The sequence below is a fragment of the Myotis lucifugus genome, unplaced genomic scaffold (genome assembly GCF_000147115.1).
Source record: "Myotis lucifugus unplaced genomic scaffold, Myoluc2.0 scaffold_1, whole genome shotgun sequence".
NCBI classification, from domain to species: Eukaryota; Metazoa; Chordata; class Mammalia; order Chiroptera; family Vespertilionidae; genus Myotis; species Myotis lucifugus.
Genome location: NW_005871049.1, coordinates 28115801 through 28139724, shown reverse-complemented (window position 1 = coordinate 28139724; position 23924 = coordinate 28115801). Strand labels below are relative to the sequence as shown.

The window sequence follows — 23924 nt, the reverse complement described above, 5'->3', positions numbered from 1 at the left end:
TGTTTATATTGATTGATTAGGTGATAATATATTTCTGAATTTCTGTTTAGATTTACTTCCCACTTTACATTTTTAGTCAATATCTTCTTATTATCAATGATATAATAAATTATAGAACAGTATTTGACAAGCTTTATAAATTGTCTTAGATGTATTTTAACTACAGGAAAATTTTCAAAAATATATAAAATTTAACTCTCCCAATTTCCCCTTGTATCTCACTATCACTGTATTTTATAAACTTTACCCTTTGCCCATTCCTTTAAAGTGTTTAGCACATGTAATATTCAAAGTAAATGCAAATTTGTGAGAATGTCTCAGTAAAAATTAAACCAGGAAATACCCAAATATAGAAAGGTTAAATATTATTTATTTACTATTTGCTGTATAAGCAACATGATGAAAGTTGGGTTCCCATAGCTAATCACATTTTCATTATGATTCCTATCAAAGAATGTATTGAATGTCCAAGTGGTTAATTGTATCTCCCTTTCAAATATACAGAACCAATTTTGAATTATTAGATATTTTCTTTTTTAAAATACCTTTTATATCAGCAATAAAATAAGCTTAAAGCTTTACTTATACAAAGATTTGTATTCTTTTAATAAGTACAATTCTATGTGATTGGGAACATTGTCCCTCCCAAATCTCAGGAAAAAAGGCAAGAAAAGTTGGACAGAGGGAGAGAATGAAAGATTATTCTAAATAGCATAATAGGACTCTGAAAAAGTTTCATATTTATACCAATGCAGATTTATTTCATAGTGTCTAGAATATTAGATTGTTACATGAGAAAACATTTCTAGTAGTGATGGAAGGAGATAAGAGAAAATAAATTACAACCTTGTAACTGATAAATATTTTTACTAGAAGGTGACACCAGTGATTTAGAATATTAAACCTTAAACCTATATGCTATTGAGAGAAACTGGGTGTTCAAGATAAATTTCTATTTGGCAATGAAATGGCTAACTACTATAAAAATTCATTAGAACTTACCCTTATAATATGATATTGTAGGTCCTAAATCACTCCCTACTGGAGAAGCAAGAGTTAAAATAGATTAGCTCTGTATTCAGTCTCTTCAGAACCAAATTTCTGAGCAGAAAACAGCCTGGACAGTCAGTCCCCTGTGTGAATTGTGCCATTTGATGAACAACACACAGCCACATTGAAAGCTGCGATCTTTAAAAATGTCCAGATGGAGATGATTTTATTGGAACATTGAGAAATAATGACAGAAGGTGGCTCATCAATTCGAGAGTTGATAACTGACACTATGAAACAAGTGTTTGAGTGACCAAAGTAAAAATGTTTTAAAAAGAAAGAAAAAGAAAGTTCATGTTGCTATGATGCTTCTAGGGAGCAACCTACCCAATCTTTTCTCTGAATTCAAGTTTTGCTTTTCCTTCTCTGAATACTTGGTATCCTTGCCATATGGAATTTCTGATGAATCAGTAAATTCAAAGAATCTGTAGTGAGTTTCAGTTTCTGAGAAATTATAGAACACTTGAAAATTTCACTGACATTTAAAATTGAAGAATGCTTTCCAAATTTGAAGGGCTTTTCATCTTCTAAACTATTGATTGAGGATGCCCCTTTTTTTCTGTCCAGGGTCTGATGAGTGTTACGGTTGGCAGTTATGCAAGAGAAAAATCTTTACATTTTTGGTTAATTTCCTCAGGAATTGCTGAATGCTTGCTTAGGCTGTAAGTTCCTGATATAGCATTTAAAAGGATAAATTGTACATAAAGTGATGAAGATGCGGTTCATAATGGATCCTTTTCTCATTTCTTCAACTCCTCAAATATTGACAATAAGCATTGCTGTCTACCCCCCACCCCATCTACCTTTCCGTAAAGCACACTCAGTGAGCCTCCCTCATGCACACAGGAATTTCAAGTGTCTTACTATTAAATAACCAAGCATAAGCAGATATTTGAGAAAAAGTATTTGCCATGAAGAATGCAATACACATAAACAGAAACAGGGCAAACCGGAACCACACGAAAAATGTTTAAATATGTAATGAGTATCTGCAGAGAAATAAGAGAAAATATATAATCTATAAAAAGAAAAGGATGCTATGGGAAAGAAAAAACTAGAGAATAAGAAAGAGCTCTGGGAAGTTCACTTATTTTCTAATGTAGTAAGTAAAATTGAATGACTTTAAGGATAAAGTTGAGAAAATCTTTCAGATTAGGTAACAAAATAACAATATAATATAACACAGTGTTACTGAGTATAAGCATTTAGATAGACGTAATTGTGAAAATAGGGGAAGGAAATTATCAAAGAAACATTCAGAAAAATTTCCTATAATAAATGACAAAAATCAGACCATTGAGTACATACAATATATATTTTTTCTTTATGAAGGTATTACATATGTGTCCTTATCCCCCATTGCCCCCCCTGGTGTCTGTGTCCTTTGGTTGATCTCTACCCCCTCCCCCCATCCTCCCCTGCCTTCCCTCTGAAGTTTGACAGTCTGTTCGATCTGAAGTTTGACAGTCTGTTCGATGCTTCTCTGTCTCTGGATCTATTTTTGTTCATCAGTTTATGTTGTTCATTATATTCCATAAATCATCATGCAATCACAGAGATAAATAGAATATTTTAAAGATTTCAGGTTGGTGGGAAGAGGGCAGGTGTATGAAGCAGGTCACATCCAAAAAATAATAAGAAATAATAAAATTGCATTTTTCAGTAGAAACCATGAAAGTCAATGGAACAATGCCTTTAGATAATGAGGGTTTTGAATTAAAATTCTATGCCCAGCCAAAATACTAATCAAACGTTAGAGCAAAATAAAGGTATTTTCAGACACTCAACATCTCAAAAGTTTACCTCCAGTGTGCCTGAGGAAATTATTGACTCTAGTAGAAGAGAGGGGTAAAAGATGACAAAAGTGATCCAGGAAACAGGAGAACTACTAAGAAAAGCAGTGTAGGGCCACTAGGGTCACAGCTGCAGAGTAGAGAAAAAGAGCAACCAGCTCAGATCATAGGAATAATTTGCTCATAGTGTTAGAGTTCTTGGAGCAGTAACTCATTACTAAGTATCTGTAACCCCCTGAGGTGCTCTGCGGTAGATATAATAAATAAAACCTAGTCCTTCTCCATGAAATGGAGAACTCTTATGTATGTACAGCCAATAAACAATCATGGATTAAGGACTCACTATGATGCCAAGGCTATGCTAGATTCTGGTGAAGAATTTTGGCTGGAAAATACACGAAACATTTACTATAGGCTTTTCATCTCTCATACGTTCTTTGACATTTGTAAAATCCACAAGGCATAGAGTTATTTGATAAATGTCAAGTTCTATTGGACATAAATGTATTCTCTGTCTAGGGATTTACGGATGGAGACCTATTAAAAATTCAGTTTGGGGGTGCAAACGTGTCTGGATTTCAGATAGTGGACTATGACGATTCCCTGGTATCTAAGTTTATAGAAAGATGGTCAACACTGGAAGAAAAAGAATACCCTGGAGCGCACACAACTACAATTAAGGTATGTGTCCACCTGCCAATATCTACAGCTATATCTACATCACCATTGATATCTACCTGCTCGCTAGTAGCCTGTTCTCTGGGACACTTTAGGAAGAAGATAAAAATCTCAATTGATTTTAGTAATTAAAAAAGACATAGAATCTCTGAATGCTGAGTGCAATGCACTGCTCTGATACAAGCACTATGCAGACTGCTCTTTTATTTTTCATGGGTTTGGACACGTTGAGGTCTTCACCTGTTTATTCCGTGAATTTTATTGGGTATACACATACATGCCCAGATTTAGCTCCAAATATCAAATATTTCTGCTATTTATAGGAAGGTATTTCTCCGCCGGTGGTCACCTTATTGAGAGCAGAGATAAGAGTAAAACCTGGCCAAGAGTGGGACGAGGAGTGAGTGGCAGAAGATGATGTTCATTCTTTACAAAACTAGACTTACAAAAATCAAGAGCAAACGTTGCAGAACATTTTTAGATGCATAGATTTAGTCTGTTTCTTTGTGTATCATAAATAGCTTGTGTATGAATCAGTCCGAGACAGTGTTATTTCAGTTGCTCTCACAGTTACGTCTCTCCGTCACAGAGACACTTTGTGTTGTTTTCTGCACATCTTGGAAAAAACAAATATTGATGTTTGTCTTTCAATTTGTGTCTGGCTATGAGACTAGTTCTCGATAAGGATTCAAAGCTTCGAAGTTCTCAACTTTTGGATGTGTAAATGGATCCTATTAACTTCAAGTCAAATTCCGAAAAGCATCCCATAGGATGTGAAAGAATAACCCAGAGTTCATTTTCTCTCAAAACTAGGGGACTTGTTTGGTGACTTTGATTGAGATTCAGCATGAACACTGCGTATAACTGCAGTGTGGGCTTGTGGCACTACTGTCACCTAACAGACTTCTGCAAAGGCCAGTGGACACCGAGTTTTCCAGTCGGTGTCACTGTGTGTCCCCCTCGCTCAGTGGAGGTCTGACTACTGACCCAGTTGTGTGGAATTGCAGGCTTCCATCCATTCAGAGATGGTACCATTTAAGTTATCGGATGAAGAGTGCAAATGGCATTCATCCTCACATGGAACTAAAGTCCTCTTTGAATACTCTATTAGTCATTGTGTTGCCTCCCACTGCTGCCTGCTGGGAGAAAGATGAAAGCAAAATGAGATGATTTTTTTTTCTTGTGGAAGTCATATCATTATTACAGTTCCCATGTCATGCATGAAAATGCAAAGTGATTCGGGGGTAGGAGAGATCTTGGCAGTGCATTCTTTTAACATTTTTGCCAAAACTCAGCACCAGATTTCCCTCTGTTGAGAGCCTGCCTGGTGACCTTTCTTTGCTCCCTCCCTGCTGTAGCATTTCACTCCCTTTGCCCTCTCTCTTGGGTGCTCCTGCCAAATGTCAGAGAGATCCTGCTGGTCCCTCATGGTGGAGAGCAGCACAGAGCATCCGCTTTAAACACTGTGGCCCTGATTCAGTGTTGGATGTGCAGTTCTTGTCTCCACAATTCAGCAGCTGCTATTCATTCCCAGGTTGCCATGAAGACTCAACAGCATTTACAATGACTTAGCACAGCTTTAGAAACATAGGTGCCACTAGGAGGCAGAGTTTGTATGGCTTTGGAAGCTTGATCAAAATTACAGAAAATCCCTGGGAGAATATGGCTTTAAGTAGGAGTTCATCCAAACAAAGACATGTATGTTCATGTACTAGTGGACCAGAAACTCAATATATATTCCACTGTTGAACGGAAGAGACAAACATGGCAATAAGCAAATATAGAGAAAGCTACATGTAAAATATGCCAGCGCTGCTTCTGGTTATGCCAGAATGGGAGTGATGGTAAGGAAGGCTTTCTGAGGCGGGGGGCGGGGGGCGCACACCTGAGCAGGGCTTTGCACATGGCTGAGCAAGAGGGAAAGCAGGGGAGGCACTTAGGAAAGTGCAACATATATGGAGACTCAAAGCGATGCAATCGCTCAAGACAGATTCAGGGAGATTCACAACATGTAAGCCCTGCAAACTATTCCCTCAACAATCCTTTCTTTTCAGTTGTTATTTTTCCCCAGTAACCCACATTCAATCTGTCAGCAAATCCTATCAGCTCTGGCTCCCTTCTTACTACCTCTTCTGTGCCGTCTAAATCCAACCACCATCATCTCTGCCAGGATCATTGGAATGATCGCCTATACTGGTTCCCCTTCCTCCACACCTGCCCTCTTTATCCCATGTCTGTGGTCCTTTTAAAACCACAATTAGATTATGTCACACTGTCTGCTCCAAGCCCCCCAATGGCTGTGTGTTTCACCTGAGGGAAAACCAAAGTCATCCCATTGGCTGATAAAGCCCTAAATCCTCTGTCTCCTGGTCACATGACTTTCTCTATGGGCACTCTCCCCACCCATTGCTCACGCTGCCTCAGCCACATGGGCCTTTTTGTTCTTTCTTAAGCACTTTAAGGTGTTTGTGCTATTTCCTTTTCTGTACCATTCTCCTCTTAAATATCTCCATAGCTAAGCCTCCTGCACTCTTTAGATCTTTGTTCAAATGCCATCTGCTCAAGGAAGACAATAGCAGGATCTCTATTTAAAATTGCAATTTCTGCCCTAGCCAGTTTGGCTCAATGGATAGAGCATCGGCCTGCGGACTGAAGGGTCCCAGGTTCGAATCCAGTCAAGGGCACATGCCTGGGTTGCAGGTTTGATCCCCAGTGGGGGGGGGGGGCATGCAGGAGGCAGCCAATCAATGATTGCCTCTCATCACTGATGTTTCTCTCCCTCTTCCTTCTTCTCTGAAATCAATAAAAATATATTTTAAAAAATAAAATTTATAAAATTGCAATTTCTGCACCTGTCAAGGTATGTACCATTGCCCTTACTCTGTTCTGCCCCCACCATATGTCCTTCTAGTGTACTGTATTTATAATTAATCTATTCATTACTTTGGTAGTTGTCTCCTCTTATAAGTGCCATGGGAGCAGGGATTCTGTTGTTGTTTTTTTGTTCACTGATGGATCCCAAGCTCCTAGAATAAGGCCTGGCACATAGTAGCTATTTAATAAAGACTTTCTTTTTTTTAAAATACATTTTTATTGATTTCAGAGAGGTAGGCAGAGGGAGACAGACATAGAAACATCAATGATGAGAGAGAATCATTGATTTGCTGCCTCCTGCACGCCCACCATTAGGGATGGAGCCCACAACCCTGATGTTGGCCCTGACTGGAATCCAACCAGTGACCCCTGGGTTCATAGGTCTACACTTAACCACTGAGCCATGCCGGCAGGGCATTTATTTATTTATTTTAATCTCTAGGGTTGAGCCCTATCCGGTTTGGGTCAGTGGATAGAACCTCAGCCTGCAGACCTAAGGGTTCAGGTTCCATTCCATTCAAGGGCCTCTAGCTTGGTTGCAGACTCCTCCCCTTCCTGGGCCCTGGACAGGCATGTGCAGGAGGCAACCAATGGATGTGTTTCTCTCACATCCTGGTTTCTCTAGGTCCTTCCCTCTCTCTTCCATGCTCTAAAAAGCGATGACATAATACCTTCAGGTGAGGATTGAAAAAAAAAAAAAAAGAATAGAGTGCTAACTTTGCTAGGGGTGTGACAGTGCTCTAATAAAGACTTTCTGAAAGAACAAATAGATGGAAGCAAAGGCACTGTTCCAGTTCCCATTAGAATCTCCTGAGTTCTGGAAACAAGGAAAGGCTACTTAGAAGCAATATGGAATGTGAAACCTAAAGGAGATGTAGGAATTAGAAGAAAGAAGGGTCAATGGCTCCGCAGAGAGGAAATAAGGCATGTAAAGTCCCCAGTGCAAGGAAGATATAAATATTTCCATAGGCCTGAAGGTTGAACAGAGGTGTTTTGAGAGAATTCTCAGAACCAGTACTATAGAAACATGCAGGATCCAGATCTTGTGTGCCTAAGGGATTTTGTGTGCTATTCTGAGAGCAACAGGGAACTACTAGAGGTGACTGATGACCATGGTTTTGGTAAAGGAAGATTATTGTGATTGCCTTGGTGACAATAGATTGTAGGGGGTGCACGTGGTGGCAGGGGAGCTTTAGTAAGATGCTGCAAACAATCTAGGCAACAGATGATAGTTGTATGAATTGGGGTTGTGGCATAAAAGTGGCAGGAAGTAAATGTATTTGTTGTATTTGCCAATTCTTTCCATTTCTTTATTTGTAAAATAAATAATAATCGCAAAAGCATAATCATTCATTTATAACATATTGATATAAATTTGGTTGAGAGATACTTGTTGATTAAAAACAGGAACCTGAAAGGAAGTCTGTATCACTTGTAATCTTATTGGGCCTGAATCTCATACAGTGGTTTGCACAGAATAGGCACATAATGAGTATTTGTTGCAACGAAGAGTAATGAAATGAAAAAACATAAATGCTTTGAAAATGTCAAATCACTGAGAAAGAAAAAATAGGTAATTATCATCGCTATAAAATTTGGTTTAAATTTCTGCCCTAGTATTTATGTGTGTTTTTTTATTCAGCCATGGCAGAAGATAGCATTATTTTACTTGATGAAATGTAAAATGACTCCAGTTATCAGACCTACACCGTCATGGCACCTGGAAGTAAACGGCACAATGAAAATTGGCATTTTTACCTCCCTTACCATTTTTTTTTCCAAGACAAGGAAGATTTTAAAGATGATTTGCTACTCTCTCAAAAATAATTTACAACTATTTTTATTTTTAGATAGATTTTTTTGGCGTCTTCAACAACTTGCAAGATATAACTATACATTCTACCTTGTCATAGCAACAATTTATATGTTATTTAGACTCTGTGTTTTCCATGTCTTGCTGATGTTGAATTTAACAATAATATGTGACTAATATTTGAGTGACATTTAAAGAGTGCCTTTCCCACAGGAATCCCATTTTACTCAAGAAATGACTTTACAGCAAAGACTCCAACTTTCTTAATTGCTGTCCTAAGAGAGTTATTAAGCCTGTCTGAAAATAGTATAATCTTTTCAGTCCAGTAATTAGCGCCATGCATTAAATAGCACCCTGGTGGCCTAACAGAATTAATTCTGCTTCGTGAATGTTTTAACTGACCAAAACCACAGCTGGCATTGGAATCCCCTACTTTTGATATTAAAGCATTTTGCCATGAGAACCTACAGGCTGGACATGTTTAGATCCTTATGGTTTAAATGTGTATATGAGCAAAATAAACCCATAAATTAATAATTTGATATTGATAAAATTACATATCTTGTAAAGAGATATTTTTAACTTTAAGAGCATTCTTTAAAGTTTACTATGAGTATTATTTTATATTGGTTTCATGTGTACAGCATAGTGGTTAGATGATCATATACTTTACAAAGGGTTCCCCCTGATATTTCTAGTATTCACCTGGCACCATAGTTATCACAATATTATTGACTGTATTTCCTATGCTGTATTTCGCATCCCCATAACTATTTTGTAGCTACCAATTTATACTTCTTAATCCCTTAACCTCTTTCATCCAGTGCTCCAAACCCCCTCCCCTATAGCAACCACCAGTCTGCTCAATTTTTAAAAATGGTTACATTATACTATATAATACTATACAATAAAAGGCTAATATGCAAATCTACCGAATGGCAGAATGACCAGTCGCTATGACGCACACTGACCACCAGGAGGCAGATGCTCAACGCAGAAGCTGCCTCCTGGTAGTCAGTGCGGTCTCACAGGGGGAGCGCCGCTTAGCCAGAAGCTGGGCTCATGACTGGTGAGCTCAGTGCCGGTGGCAGGAGCCTCTCCCTCCTCCTCCGCAGCGCTAAGGATGTCCGACTGACGGCTTAGGCCAGCTCCCCGTAGGTCGGACATCCCCTGAGGGCTGAGGGATCCCCCCTAATGTACAAATTTCGTGCACCGGGCCTCTAGTATGTATATATTACACCATTAAAATGTACATGTGTTTTTATTATTTGTAATTATAATGCAGGGTATCTAAGTTATCTCATGTTCACATTTCTTTGTCTCTAAAGGGAACTATTGTAGGTGATCTCTAAGATTTCTCCCAGATTTATAATATCATGGTTAAAGAGCTAATTTAGGCACATAATAAAAAACAACACTACATTTGTAATTTTTGCTAAATCTATGTAACACCTAATGGTTCTTCTGTCTCTCAGATTGTAGTGGCTTGCAGGTAGTCATCCCTGGACTCCAGCTGCCAAAATCAAATCCTAATTCACCCTGGAAACTATTAATTTTATTTTTCATAAATTATAAAAAATGAGGAACTTTCCCTTTTTGCAAAGATTTCCAGAAAGTGAAGAGAGTCAGGTGAAGGAATTTATGCAACCAACAAAATAAAGATCTGCTTCTAAGAAAGCCTTTTTCCTACCTCTGGGTGAATCAAAACCATACCATGTGTTGATTTGAGTATCTTCTTCTATCTTGATGAATCTGATTAGGTGTATCTGAAAATTTGAACCCTTAAGTGAATCAAAAGTTTCAGGACATAAAGTCTTGGTCCATAGCAAGATTTTCAGTCAGGGTCAATAGCCAACTGGAAAATTTAGGCAAAAAATATGTTGTTTTAAATGGATACTTTTTACATGAAGACCCTTGAGTGAAAAATATCACAGTGGGTTAAAAATTATTTGTACTATAGAGAATAATAAAAAAAACACATTAATGTTGGTTTCTTGCCAAGGAACCTGTCTTTTCACCCTTGGAAATGTGATACAGCTTGTGTGTTCACTAAAGATGTTGAGTACTTTTATTTTTTTAAATTAAGAATTTATATGTTATGGAACTCTTAGGTTCCCAGCAAAATTGAGCAAAACGTACAGAGATTCCCCATATACCCTCTATCCCCACACATACATAGACTCCTGCAATATCAACTTCACTCACCAGAGTGGTAAGATTTATTAGAATTCATGAATCTACATTGGCATATCATAATTACTCAAGGTCCATAGCTTACATTATGGTTCACTCTTGCTGTTCTACATTCTATGGGTTTGGACTAATAACATGCTTCCATTTTTATAGTTTTATATATAGAATATTTTCTCTGTTCTAAAATTCCTCTGTGCTCTTTCTATTCATCACTCCTTCCACCCCCATCTCCTAGCAACCACTGACCTTTATACTTTCTCCATAGTTTTGCCTTTTCTAGAATAGCACATAGATGGAATCATATAGTATGCAGCCTTTTCAGATTGGCTTTTTTTGCTTAGTATGTCCACTTAAAGTTCCTCCAGGTATTTTCATGGCTGGTAGCTCATTTCTTTTGAGCACAAACATTATTCATTGTTTGTATGCACCACAATTTAATTACCAATTAACCTACTGAAGGACACCTTGTTTGCTTCCAAGTGTTGACAAGTAAGAATAAAGCTACTGTGGACATCTGTGTGCTGGTTTTTGAGTAGACATACGGTTTCAACTCCTCTGGGTAAACACTGACTGGTGCTATTGCTGGATCACAGAGTAAAACGATATTTAGTTTTGTAAGAAACTGCCCAGCTACCTCCCAAAGTGGTTATATCATTTTGCATTCCCACCAGCAATGAATAAGAGTTCCTGCTGATCCACTAATGTTTTTGTGAAGATTTTGTGATTGTTTTTGAAGTTTCAAAGGGCACATTCAAAAGGCTTTACAGGAAATTAAAGATGACCTTATCACCGGCAGCTCTTTTTCAGAAGGTACACTGCAGTTGAATTTGAAATTAAGTCAAGTGAATAATTTTTAGTGTATAATGTATTCAATACTATTCTTTTCCTGTGGCTCTAGGTGATTCTTAGACATTGCCAAGAATCTTAAAAAAAAGGCTTATAAAATTTTTCTTACAGGCTTACTTATTTTTCTTAGAGCTCATCAATTTTGACCCTGTTGATAATATTATAGCATGAAGAAACTGAGAATTATATTGTATAAATTCATCTAGAGATATCATTGTGTTTAATACTTTTATTTAACTAAATAACTGATGCTATTTAAAAAATGACTGAAAAGTTAATGATAAAATCAAGGCTTGAGCTCTGTCTTTTGATGCTATGTGCAGTGCTTTCTCAATTAAACTCAATTTCAAGGGAAATTTGGAAAGTGGCCACTCATAGGACATGTTTTAATACTTCTTAATACCCGAAGTCTAGTACTTCTTTTTTGAGTGATATTTTTTTCTATTTTAGCATGGTGCAGATAACATATATTTAGGAATAGGTGCTATCATTATGATGACCCATAAAATTTTATATTTTGGCCTATTTATACTTTTTGCATATTCACTAAATTCTATAGGTACATAGAGCTACTTTTCATTTCCTCTTTATTTTGGATGTCAGACTATTGTTTTCTGGTTATCAGTGGTTACAGTAATGTATTACTGAATATTGTCTGATGACTATTGGGCACAAGAAACATATTTGAAATGCCTATTTCATTGTATTTTAGAAAAATAAGTATCAATATACATTTAGAATGAAATACAAAGCACATTTGGAAAATGGTCCATAACAAACCATTTTCCCAGATTTCTTCTAAAGTCGAGACATGATGTGGTTGTGATATAACACTGCACACCATAACGGCCCCCCACGGAAAATAAGTTTCCAGCCCAGCTGAGGGATTTCACAGAACATAAACATCAGGGCAGAGATGATGCATTTGTTTTCCAAGAAAGAGAAATGTAGTTGCACTGTCATCATGTTCCCTTCCATTAATTTACATCTAGTTTAGTGAATGGTAGGATAAAACTGAAATATTTAACTATCCAATCAAAATGTGAACATATTTGTTTAGAAAAAGAAATGAGCCACATATGCAGAACATAAACAAAATGGAACTCTGGATACAGAGGCTGTTGATTTTCTCTCGGCCCAGAATTGAGTTTCTATGATTGTGACTTTTAATTTAAAATGATAATAGGCTGGAGACTTGATTAGATTTGAACAGATTAGATTTGAACATTTGAAAAAAGGTTGAAAGGGCTTTTTCTTCATAAAAGAAAAATCAGGCTCTGGAACTACTGTAAGTGGATTTAGTTCATTCAAAGTAATCTTATTTTTTAATGTAGCCTACCAACTTTTATAGGCCTCTCAAACATTTAGCAGATGGCTTTATACCTTTTCCTAGAAATGTGAGCAAGCTCACTCAGTAAAGATTTTGGCTTTTAACTATTATCATAATTTTCAAATGCAAATAGCAATCCTTTTTTAAATATTCAATTTATTCAATTTAAGTTCTGTTTCTTGCTCAGTGACCTAACCTTTATTGTGAGAATCACATTGGTAAGGAACTGGTTGCTGTATAAGAAAGCAGATGAATATGTTTTCTTTTTTCTTTAAGGGAATAGAAACAAACATGTACGTGAGGCAGATAAATCTTGATTTATAGCTCTTATTTTTCCAACAAGTCTTTTCTTAAGTAGATATGATTTAAAACAATGATTTTAATATAAACAGGTGTTGTTGCTTTTTTCTAAATGGTAATTGGATACTGTAGAATACTTGGAAAATATAATCATGTACATTTCCTCATTATTAAAAACAATTTTATCTTTCCCTTTTTTGTCAAAGGGATATGAACTTTTTAAAAAACTACTCTCATTTTGTAGAAAAATATTTTTAATTAGTTGTAATAATCATTTCACTTATTTTATAATTCGCATTACTCACATAGTTACAAAATCTTTATTATCACTTTTTAAAATATATATAATTATTGATTTCAGAGAGGAAGGGAGAGGGAGAGAGAGATAGAAACATCAACGATGAGAGAGAATCATTGACAGGCTGCCTCCTGTATGCCCCCCACTGGGGATTGAACCCGCAACTTGGGCATGTGCCCTTCTTGAACCCAGGACCCTTCAGTCCACAGGCCGATGCTCTATCCACTGAGCAAAACTAGCTAAGGCATTAACATCACTTCTAATGGCTGCATAATACTTCCTCAAGACAGAAAGCATAGTTTTTAAACATCTTTTTACTGGCAGAAATTTAATACATATAATACTGAAATTCATTTCTTTGTATGTAAAATATTTGTATTTGATAATATTTTCTTAGTATAGGTTCCCAATTACATTTTAAATCTGTGAATATAAATTGCCTACATGGATGTGTAACATACTATATTTTGCTAATTTCTTGCATACACACTTTGAAGGGAAGGGTTACAGATTTTGGAAAAATGGTAATAGGTTTTGTTTAGATTTGTCTAGTTCAGGTATTTGTAGGAAACTCCAGTACCACCATCCAAGAGATAATCTATATATGTCAAAGAGGACTCACATATAGGCATGCAATGACATTGCTTAACTAGCACAAGAGGAGAAATTCCAGTAGGAAAATTTAGAGGTAAATATGAATATCATTACAGTTAAGAGTTTTCAGTTGCAGTACACATGACCTTCAAATATTTTTTTCTTTTTCTTCCTCTCAACTTTCCCATTAAATTTGATTCACCCTCATGATAAAATGAAAGCAATTCAACTAAACTAATTCATACAGATTAAATGAATGATTTCACACTACAATTGTGCTATTAAAAATAGAGGCTTAAAAATGTTTGGAAGCAGACAAATACCCTGTGAATTCACATATATGTGGAATCTAAAGAACAAAATAAACAAAATTGTAATAGATTCTGACACAGAGAACACACTGAAGGTTGCTAGAGGGGAGGAGATGGGGAGATGGGCGAAAAAGGTGAAAGGATTAAGAAGTGCAGGTTGGTAGTTACAAAATAGTCATGGAGATATAAAGTACAACATAGGGAATATAGTGAATAATAATGTAATAAGTATGTATGGTGCCAATTGGGTACTGGAAATATTGAGGGAAACATTTTGTAAAGCATATGGCTATCTAACCACTATGATGTATACCTAATACAAAATAATATTTAATATAAATTATAAATAAAAAAAATTTAAAAAATTCTAGATGCATGGAGGGGATAATTTATATCACATAAATTATTTTCTCATTTGCCTTAGTGTAACATCTCTAATATTTAAAAAACAAACAAGACAGATAGCTATCCACCATCAAACCAATTCATCTATATATATAAAAGCCTAATATGCAAATTGTCCCTGTGGGAGTTCGACCAGGAGACCAGGAGTTCAATCGCTAGCTATGACATGCGCTGACCCACCAGGGGGCGGCATGGAATGAAGGAAGGCCCCACCTGGCAGTTGGAAGGCTCTGATAGGCCCTGATTGCTGGCCAGGCCAAGGGGCCCTACCCATGCATGAATTTCATGCACTGGGCCTCTAGTAATATTATAATAGGTTTATTGTAGTTATCTGTCTATATATCTTTTCACTGGACTAGGAGAGACTGTGAGTCCCATAAAGATGGGGACCATATGAAGATCTCTAACCTTCCTTTCAATTCTTCCTTCCCTCCTTCCCTCCTTCCTTCCCTTCTTCCTTCCCTCCCTCCCTTCCTTCCTCCCTCTCTTCAATGTGCCCAGCCCTGCCCTGGACTCAGAATTCAGTGGTGACAGTCAAATCAGACAAGTTTTCTGCTTCCCTAGAGTAAATATGCTAGTAGGGAAGAGAGATGGAGACAAATGAAGAATGCATGAACAAAATACTCAGATACTGGTGGAAGCTATGAAGAGAATAAACAAGATCATGTGAAGGAGAGTGACTGGGAGTGGGTTGGGCAAAAAGAGCATCAATAAGGAAATAATGTTGGAGCATATGGATGCAATTTAACTTCATGGCTCTTTCAATGACTGAGCCTAAGTTTATTTGCTAATAGAGATGACCCAAAGAGAGAAAAAAGGCTGATGCAGGATATTGAGGTTGTAATGGCACGGGGGGGGGGGGATGTCCTTAAGATCAGAGGGAGGGAGGGAGTGCACTGTTGGAGTAGCTGTCCTGATGTAGGAGTATGGTCACCTCACATGGGAAGCAGATAATGTGGAGCTGGGTCATGTTGGGTTGAGATATAAGGGGGTTTTGTCTGATCATTTCTATTTATCATGTTGGGCAAGATAATCAGCAGGATCAGAGCAAAAGAAGTATACGGAGGCATGGGTATATGAAGATAAAAGAAGTTATAAAATACTGTAGTCATTTCTGAGAGTGGAAGAACTAAGTCATTAAAGAAAGGAGGATTGTTTAGAAACATTAAGTGCTCATTTTGGATTCATGGTTAAGAATTTTAGAGTGTCACAAAGTCAGTATGATAGTGTATTTTTTCCCCCTAGCTACACTGTACTTTTGTTACCTACAGATTGGAAAATACTCAATAACAGAAACTTCCTCAGCATTCTTTAAAGTTTTTATGTTAAAACTAGAAGCCCGGTGCAGGAATTCATGCACCAGTAGGGTCCCTCGGCCTGGCCTGTGGGATCGGGCCAAAACTGGCTCCCCAACATCCCCCGAGGGGTCCCGGATTGCGAGAGGGTGCAGGCCAGACCAAGGGACCCCAACGGTGCATGACTGGGGCCGGGATGGGACACGGGAGGTTGCCCAGCAAGGGAGGGACCACGGGAGGGCTCCAGGGCATGTCCCGCCCATCCAGATCAGTCCTCATCTCTGCCAGACCCCAGCAGCAAGCTAACCTACCAGTTGATGTGTCTGCCCCCTGGTGGTCAGTGCACGTCATAGCGAGCAGTTCAGTGGCCTTAGCATATCATTAGCATATTATGCTTTGATTGGTTGAATGGCCGACCAGTTGACCAGGCACTTAGCATATTAGAATGGCCGACCAGTTGACCAGGCACTTAGCATATTAGGCTTTTATTATATAGGATGTGATTTATTATTATTGGCAGCAGCATCATACATTTGATGGATGGCAATATATATATATCTATAATAATAAAAGTGTAATATGCTAATTAGACTGGATGGCAGAACAGCTGAAAGACCGTCCGGACAACCTTCTGGATGAAGCTGGGGCTGTGAGGGCTGAGGCAGCTGCTGCAGCTGCCAGGGCCGAGCCCCTTGCACAAATTTTGTGCATCAGGCCTCTAGTGTTCACATAATAATACAGCCAATGCTTAATACACATGTAGTTTTGCTTTGTTTTGTTTTTTTTCCTGCTTGATTCTTAGCACCTGCAATAACCTTGCTGTGCCAATGGGATCTGGATACCATGGTTTGGAACCAATGTTATCATAGACTATTGAAGCATGAAGGGGGCATAGAAATTATGAAGTTTGGTGGTAGTTCAATTTGATTACCATAAACATTTAGGGGACATTAGAAACAAATACTGCAAAGTCCATTGCAGGTCTACATGAGCATCAGTAAGGTTGTTTAGAGATAAAGAATTGTGAAACTGATTAATATGTTTTCCTTATTGCCACATGAATTTCTCAGTAGACAGTGGGAAAACAGTTATTGATTGATTTGATAATTTTCTGTATCACCAGAGTAGGCCATAACGTGGTGCTCACATAAGAAACTGATTAGAAAAGACAAAAGCATTGGCATAATTATTATAAAAGGTGTCCCCTGAAATAACTGACATATTAACATAACAGAAAATGTTGCACATCAAGATACTTTCCACAGTCCCAATATCCTGTACCACTTCTCTTAGATTCTTAAGTTCCTAGATGCACAGACAGTGTCTGAATTCTTGGACTTGATATGGTATTGTATGGTGGGCAACTGCAGTCTTGATGGTGGTGAGGTTGAATTTTCTCCCATTCTCATGAAATGTGTGTGATATTTTTCAGTATACTTCTGCTCTGACCTATGATGCTGTTCAAGTGATGACTGAAGCTTTCCGCAACCTACGGAAGCAGAGAATTGAAATCTCCCGAAGGGGGAACGCGGGAGACTGTCTGGCCAACCCCGCAGTCCCCTGGGGACAAGGTGTAGAAATAGAAAGGGCCCTCAAACAGGTCAGTCACTCAACACAGTTGTTCATGTGATTTAACAATGGCTCTCATTTTTTCTCTGCGGAATCAGTCGTCCTTCTTTTATTCCTTATGTTTCACATGGAGGGAGTATTCTTTTCTGACTACACAAAGGCAGGTGGGAGGTTGAAAAGAAACCTTATAAATGTAGTTTTCTGGACTTGAGCCCGGTGAGAGTAATCTGTACAGTTTGTATCTTTGGTTGAAGTAAATTTGTAACTGAGCTCCCTTCCCATTTCCTTATTAGGTTCAGGTTGAAGGTCTCTCAGGAAATATAAAGTTTGACCAGAATGGAAAAAGAATAAACTATACAATTAACATCATGGAGCTCAAAACAAATGGTCCCCGGAAGGTAAATCATTAGTGATTTAAAGGCAGTTCTCTCTGTGTGAGGTGAGTTAGCTAACCCATCCCCTCATCGTCCAAAGAGTCCTGAAGATGTGTGTTGACATAGAGCTTAACAACTTCCAGAACCAGACATATTTTTAAATGTTATTTTTTTTTCTATTTCAAATCTATTCACTACTGGTAAGTAATACTGAAAAGTAATCTTTAAATAGAACTGTTATACTTTTCTTTTAGACCATGGTAGGAAAAAGAATTTGCTGTGAAGAAAAAGAACTATTGCTGAAAGTTCACGGTTCAGAAGGCAAAACATAACCACTACTGTTCAATATATATTACTTTTATGACCAAAATGCCACTCTTTGACTTTACTTATATTTCTATATGATCACTCCCAAACAAATGATCCTTGGCGAATATGACAAATGAACATAAAAAGACAAACTGCTTTTAAGAATAGTTTGTTTTATAGTCCCTTTCTGTTCCTATTAGATTCACATATATCAAGGACACATCAGTGTTTAGAAGAAGCCTAGTTAAAATAGGATAACTTCATATTCAGGCATGGATTAGAAAATAATTAAATGCTTTGCTAATAAAAAAAAGTCATTTATCCATTTGCCTACCTTCTGTAACCGTTTTCAGATTGGATACTGGAGTGAAGTGGACAAAATGGTTGTTACCCTTACTGAGCTACCTTCTGGAAACGACACCTCTGGGCTTGAGAATAAGACTGTTGTTGTCACTACAATTCTGGTAATTAGCTACATAATCCTATGTTATACTTTATTTTTCTTATGAAAAGTAGTGCCAAAAAGAATTGCTAATTATATTTTAGGGCAATAACTATCATAGTGTTGCTTTTGCAATGTTTCAATCATTCATTGAATATTTACTCTTGCAGAAGGACTACACAAGCACTAACTAAAGCAGTCAGCTACCTCTTAGCTTTATAGATAATTCATAACTTGGTGCATACCCCAGATTTTACAACTGGGTAAAATCTTAAAGAGCATGCCTTGTATTTGCTCAGGCGCTTTACTTTTCCATTTCCATACCATTGTGGGTATATTTTATCTTTACATTTCTTACAAGTTTTCATAATGTTGCCAACTTCTCTTTCTTCATAATAAAAGATGATGTCCTTAAAGGCAAGATTGATCTCCTGTGCTAAATAAATGTGCATTGAATGCCTGAGATAAAATTGAACTGGATCTTGAACATCGGGGTTTGGGGTAGATGGAAAGGAGATTAGATCGCCATGGCAAGCTGTTGGTGAAATGAAATGGAGGAAATGGGATTCACTAATAGTACATAATTTTGTGACCAAACTATTTTATTTTGCTAAGCCGTGATGTAGGATTTTGTGGGAATCATTAGCCTAACAATATTGAGAAAAAAATATAGAAAGGCTAACAAGGATTTGGATAAAAACATTGGCTGGCATGTAGAAATATCTTAATAAGTCTAAGCTACACATTTGCAGATTTTTGCCTTAATCATGCCATTGAGAGGAACCACCTCACGGAGACCCCATGTATCCTTGGTGCCACTTTTCAGTGGAAAATTGGGGGCTATGTATGTTGAATCATTTTTTTCATGCTTCCTATTTCCTATGTTTGCAAGGAGAAGCTACTAGCTACCCTTGTAGTATCATTCTAGGATATTTTATCTCATAGATGAAGCAAGACCTAAAACGTGAGAGGGTAGAATCAGAACTTCATCATGGCGATGATCTTTGCAGCCTGTATGTCACTGGCCATGCTTAAACCCTATGCTTGAAGTAGCGGTGAAATAGGGTTCTGGGTGAATGGTGGTTCTTGGGGTTGGCATAGCCTTAACATAGAACAAAAGTGTGGTGGATCCAGAGTTGAATTAAACAGCTGTTGAGTAGAATTCTTCCTTTCTAAACCCTAGGAATTACAGACAAGACAAGGGGGCATGCCAACAGTTTGTGCTTTTGAGTCTCTTGTTTACTTTGGTATGGCTAGATACAAGCCATGCTACTGAAATGTAATGCTAGATATTTGAGGACTTTTTTCAGAAGGATTATGCTTAATCTTTTCTTTTATACTAGAGGCCCAATGCATGAAATTCATGCAAGGGGCTTGGCCCTCGCGGCCCCGGCTGCCTCGTGGCCCTGCCCCCCCTTGCCCACTTGTCGTTCTGAAAGGTTGTTCTGTAGTCTAGTCTATTTAGCATATTAGCTCTTTATTATATAGGATTCTGCAATGTCTCTGGCGAAGGGGTAATTATTAAACTAGAAAATTTGTTTCAGAGAGTAAATAACAAAGCCATTTTAATCAAGTAAAGCACTGTCTTTCCATATAGGAATCTCCATATGTTATGATGAAGAAAAATCATGAAATGCTTGATGGCAATGAGCGCTATGAGGGCTACTGTGTTGACTTGGCTGCAGAAATCGCCAAACACTGTGGGTTCAAGTACAAGCTGACAATTGTTGGGGATGGCAAGTATGGGGCCAGGGATGCAGACACGAAAATTTGGAATGGGATGGTTGGAGAACTTGTCTATGGGGTAAGTATAGCTCTTCTCATAAAAAGTGATTCCATTTGAACTGTTGTTGACAGAATGCCTCCCTCCCTGCAAAGTACCTTTGTCTGAGGTTGTTGGTTTCCCACTTTAAGAATGCTATCTTATGTCCTTGTGAACATTTGAAGATTAAAGATGAAGTACGAAGAAAACGTGCAGATTAAGTGAGACAGGCATTTCATCTGTCTTGAAGCATCTGGGCCATATGCTGTGCAATGGTGGCACAGGCACAGATGCAGTGTAAAGATGGAATTAGCATAATCAAGCCAGATGGGTGTACTATGTATTTATCAAAAGGAGGGTTATCTGTGGAACCAATTGCTTTTTTTGTTTATTTGTTACTGGGAATCTACCAGGGAAATAATTATGGCCAAGTCCTTGATTCCCTTTCCTTCCCTTTTGATCCAATAATATAACCATGATTCCTTTCTGACCATGACTCTAGGTACTATTACTTTCCTTTGTTTCCCTTACAGAAAGCTGATATTGCAATTGCTCCATTAACTATTACCCTTGTGAGAGAAGAGGTGATTGACTTCTCAAAGCCCTTTATGAGCCTCGGGATCTCTATCATGATCAAGAAGCCTCAGAAGTCCAAACCAGGAGTGTTTTCATTTCTTGATCCTTTAGCCTATGAAATCTGGATGTGCATTGTTTTTGCCTACATTGGGGTCAGTGTAGTTTTATTCCTGGTCAGCAGATTTAGCCCCTACGAGTGGCACACTGAGGAGTTTGAAGATGGAAGAGAAACACAAAGTAGTGAATCAACTAATGAATTTGGGATTTTTAATAGTCTCTGGTTTTCCTTGGGTGCCTTTATGCAGCAAGGATGCGATATTTCGCCAAGGTTGGTTACTCACCTGCTTCAACTTTGTGCATTTTAGGTCTCATGCAGGCATTCATGGTGTTTATAAATTCACTCGAAAGAAATTAACAGCTGCCGACTACCTGTCCAAGCAGTTTAAGACTCAAGGGCAGATATTTAAAATCGGCATAAGCCTGTGAAATATTTGAGCAATGTTCTTTGAATGTTGACCTTATATTTCCCTGGTGAAATTATACACACCATGGAGAGGCTGTAAAATGCATAAGGTTCCTATCATTCCATGCCTTCTTGGAGGGGTACCGTGTTTTTGCTGCATATTCTCATTTTACAGTCATCTGTGTGTTGATCCACAGACCTGTATATGGGAAGATGGGCAATATTACATATAAACTACAAACGCAAGAGCTTCTTTACAAAACTTCATTGGCACACATCCCATCTCTTTTATTTTCCCATCATAAGCTCATCGAAAGAGTGTGGAAAAGATGATAAAATTTGCTTCTTTTAAGGTTAGGTTGCTGAATTTAAAGGACATTATAATATTTTAAAAATATTTAGGAACACATGGTTGGGTAATAATTGAATGGCAATATATACATCATGGAAGAAATTCGTGTATACACCTCTCTTCACATTATGATGTTAATTCCTACTTTAGAATGCCTAAATATGATGGGTATATCACAAAACATATATTGCTTTTGTTCATGTTATATACATGGAATAAGAATGACAGACATATTTTGCTCTTCTGAAGAACAAACCATACCATTTATAGTGTGCTTGCTTTCATATTTAAAGCCTAAATGCATATTTTAAATTGGGCTTGATTACCCTCCTTTGATTCTATGGGATATTTTAATAACTAGAGAAGAGGGTGACTTTTCTAATACTATTTCATTATGTTAATTTTTTGGCACTTTGGGGGGAAATAAGTGATTAATTTAAAAATATATGAGAAGCTAAAGAATTTGTATGTTTTGCAATTTTTATTTTATACTCCACCTAGTGAGATTAAGAAAATATAATGTACCCAGAAATAATCAATCACTTTTCTGATAGGTCAGATTTTTATGAAATATATTGTTCTAAACAATCTTAATCCAATCATATCTCCTATGGCTAGTCTATAGAAGTACATTAAATTAGTAACATGCCAATGGTATTTTTATGTCATATATATATGCCATTTCTGATGCTCTCTGACAAGGTAGATAGGACTCATAGTTATAACACTATATTTAGTTTTAATTCTATATCTGATGTAAGATGAAGACATAAAGAGAAGTTTCCAATAATGAATTAGAAAAAAATACTAACCAAATTTAGATCTCAGAGAACACTCTAGTCCAAAAATAACAAAATGATTCATTTTTGGTAAGAAGGCTACTGAAGCATAATATTACCCTATTCCTGAGACATAAGGCAATGATCTTAGAGTGATATAAACTATGCTCTGCCTTATTAGAAGTGTAGGGAGATTATTATGGAGTAGGATATGTTGACCTGACTTCCCATAGATGGCCCTGCTCCATGTCCATCATGGCTCTGAAGGAGGCTGTTTTGGTGTCCAGTCCTCATCGAGGAGCAGAAAACATATTTACACCTGGGCGCTGGAGCACAGGGCACATCTAACAATCCATGTGATTCCAGGGCCCACCATGACATATGGACAGCTTCTAATTTTCAACAAGCCTGCTTCCTAAAACATGATTTTTTTTGTGCACTGTTGATTTTATTACAAGTTCACATGTCATAATTTTTATTTTCTGGTAAGATATATTTTAGATAGTGTATTTTTTCGTTTTTAATTGATTTCTTTTTGCTACAAAAATATTTGGGCAAATTCACATATTGAAGATTTTCAGCATATATATTTCATCTTATGTTAAATGTGCTTTTAAAAATTGAATATATTACATAATATTGGCAAATTTAGTGACTTTTAATGAACCACCTTATCTTTATTTAAAATGCAGTGATCATTACTTACTCCAGTTTAGAAAAGAACAGAGCAGCTTAACATCTAAAATCATCATCATCATAATGCATGAAATGCACAGATCACTTTAGAGATGCTCTTTAAATATTTTAAAAGATATTTATCATTTCCTTCCAAGTAACATCTGATATAGAACTATATTATTAATATTAATGCAACATTTAAATTTTAATCTGGAATGATTTATTGAATTGAATTGGTCACTTGCCTGAAATCAAGTTTGGAATATGTTAACTATAATTTCCTGAAGACTAGAACCACAGAAATCATGAGAACACAATGCTCAGAAGTTGGCTTTTTATTTTCCTGTTTCTCTTCCCCTATCCTATCTCTAAAGAATTCAAATGAATAAACATATTGCCATTTAAAAATATTAGAGAGAAAAAAGAAATGTTACATTATGTGCATTTATTGGTTCTTTTAGTACAGATGATGAGAGGTTAAATTTTTGTATTTAATTAGAAAAAACTGTTTTTGTCTGTTACCATAAAACTTAAAATTGAATTTGCCCTCTGCATAAAATTTTTCAGGAACGCTTTCAAAAACATTAATTGATCCTTTGAAAACACTAACAAGTAAATAATAAAATGCTCAAGAATTTCTGTTTGAATGATGTATAAGTCCAATATGTTCTTTATTTTGTACACTTTAAATAAATTAGCATATTTAATCTCATTAAATAGGGTTTAATCACTTAATTATAGCACAACTTATGTCTTTATCTTATGTCTATTTTACAACTGGAAGAGAATGATTTATAAATATGATTCTCAAAGATATTGCAAATTAACATGCAATGTATA

General features: G+C 36.9%; 1 protein-coding gene across 4 annotated transcripts in view; it reads left to right on the top strand.

Moving 5' to 3' along the window:
• GRIA2 (glutamate ionotropic receptor AMPA type subunit 2) overlaps positions 1–23924 on the top strand; it is a 116176-nt gene that overhangs the window by 71727 nt on the left and 20525 nt on the right. For all 4 annotated transcript variants that reach the window (XM_023753462.1, XM_006081863.3, XM_006081864.3 and 1 more), the window contains exons 6-11: positions 3363–3524; positions 17213–17380; positions 17643–17747; positions 18386–18496; positions 20072–20278; positions 20770–21140. In XM_023753462.1, coding sequence (XP_023609230.1) covers positions 3363–3524; positions 17213–17380; positions 17643–17747; positions 18386–18496; positions 20072–20278; positions 20770–21140 — 1124 coding nt within the window. The remainder of the gene's footprint in view (positions 1–3362; positions 3525–17212; positions 17381–17642; positions 17748–18385; positions 18497–20071; positions 20279–20769; positions 21141–23924) is intronic.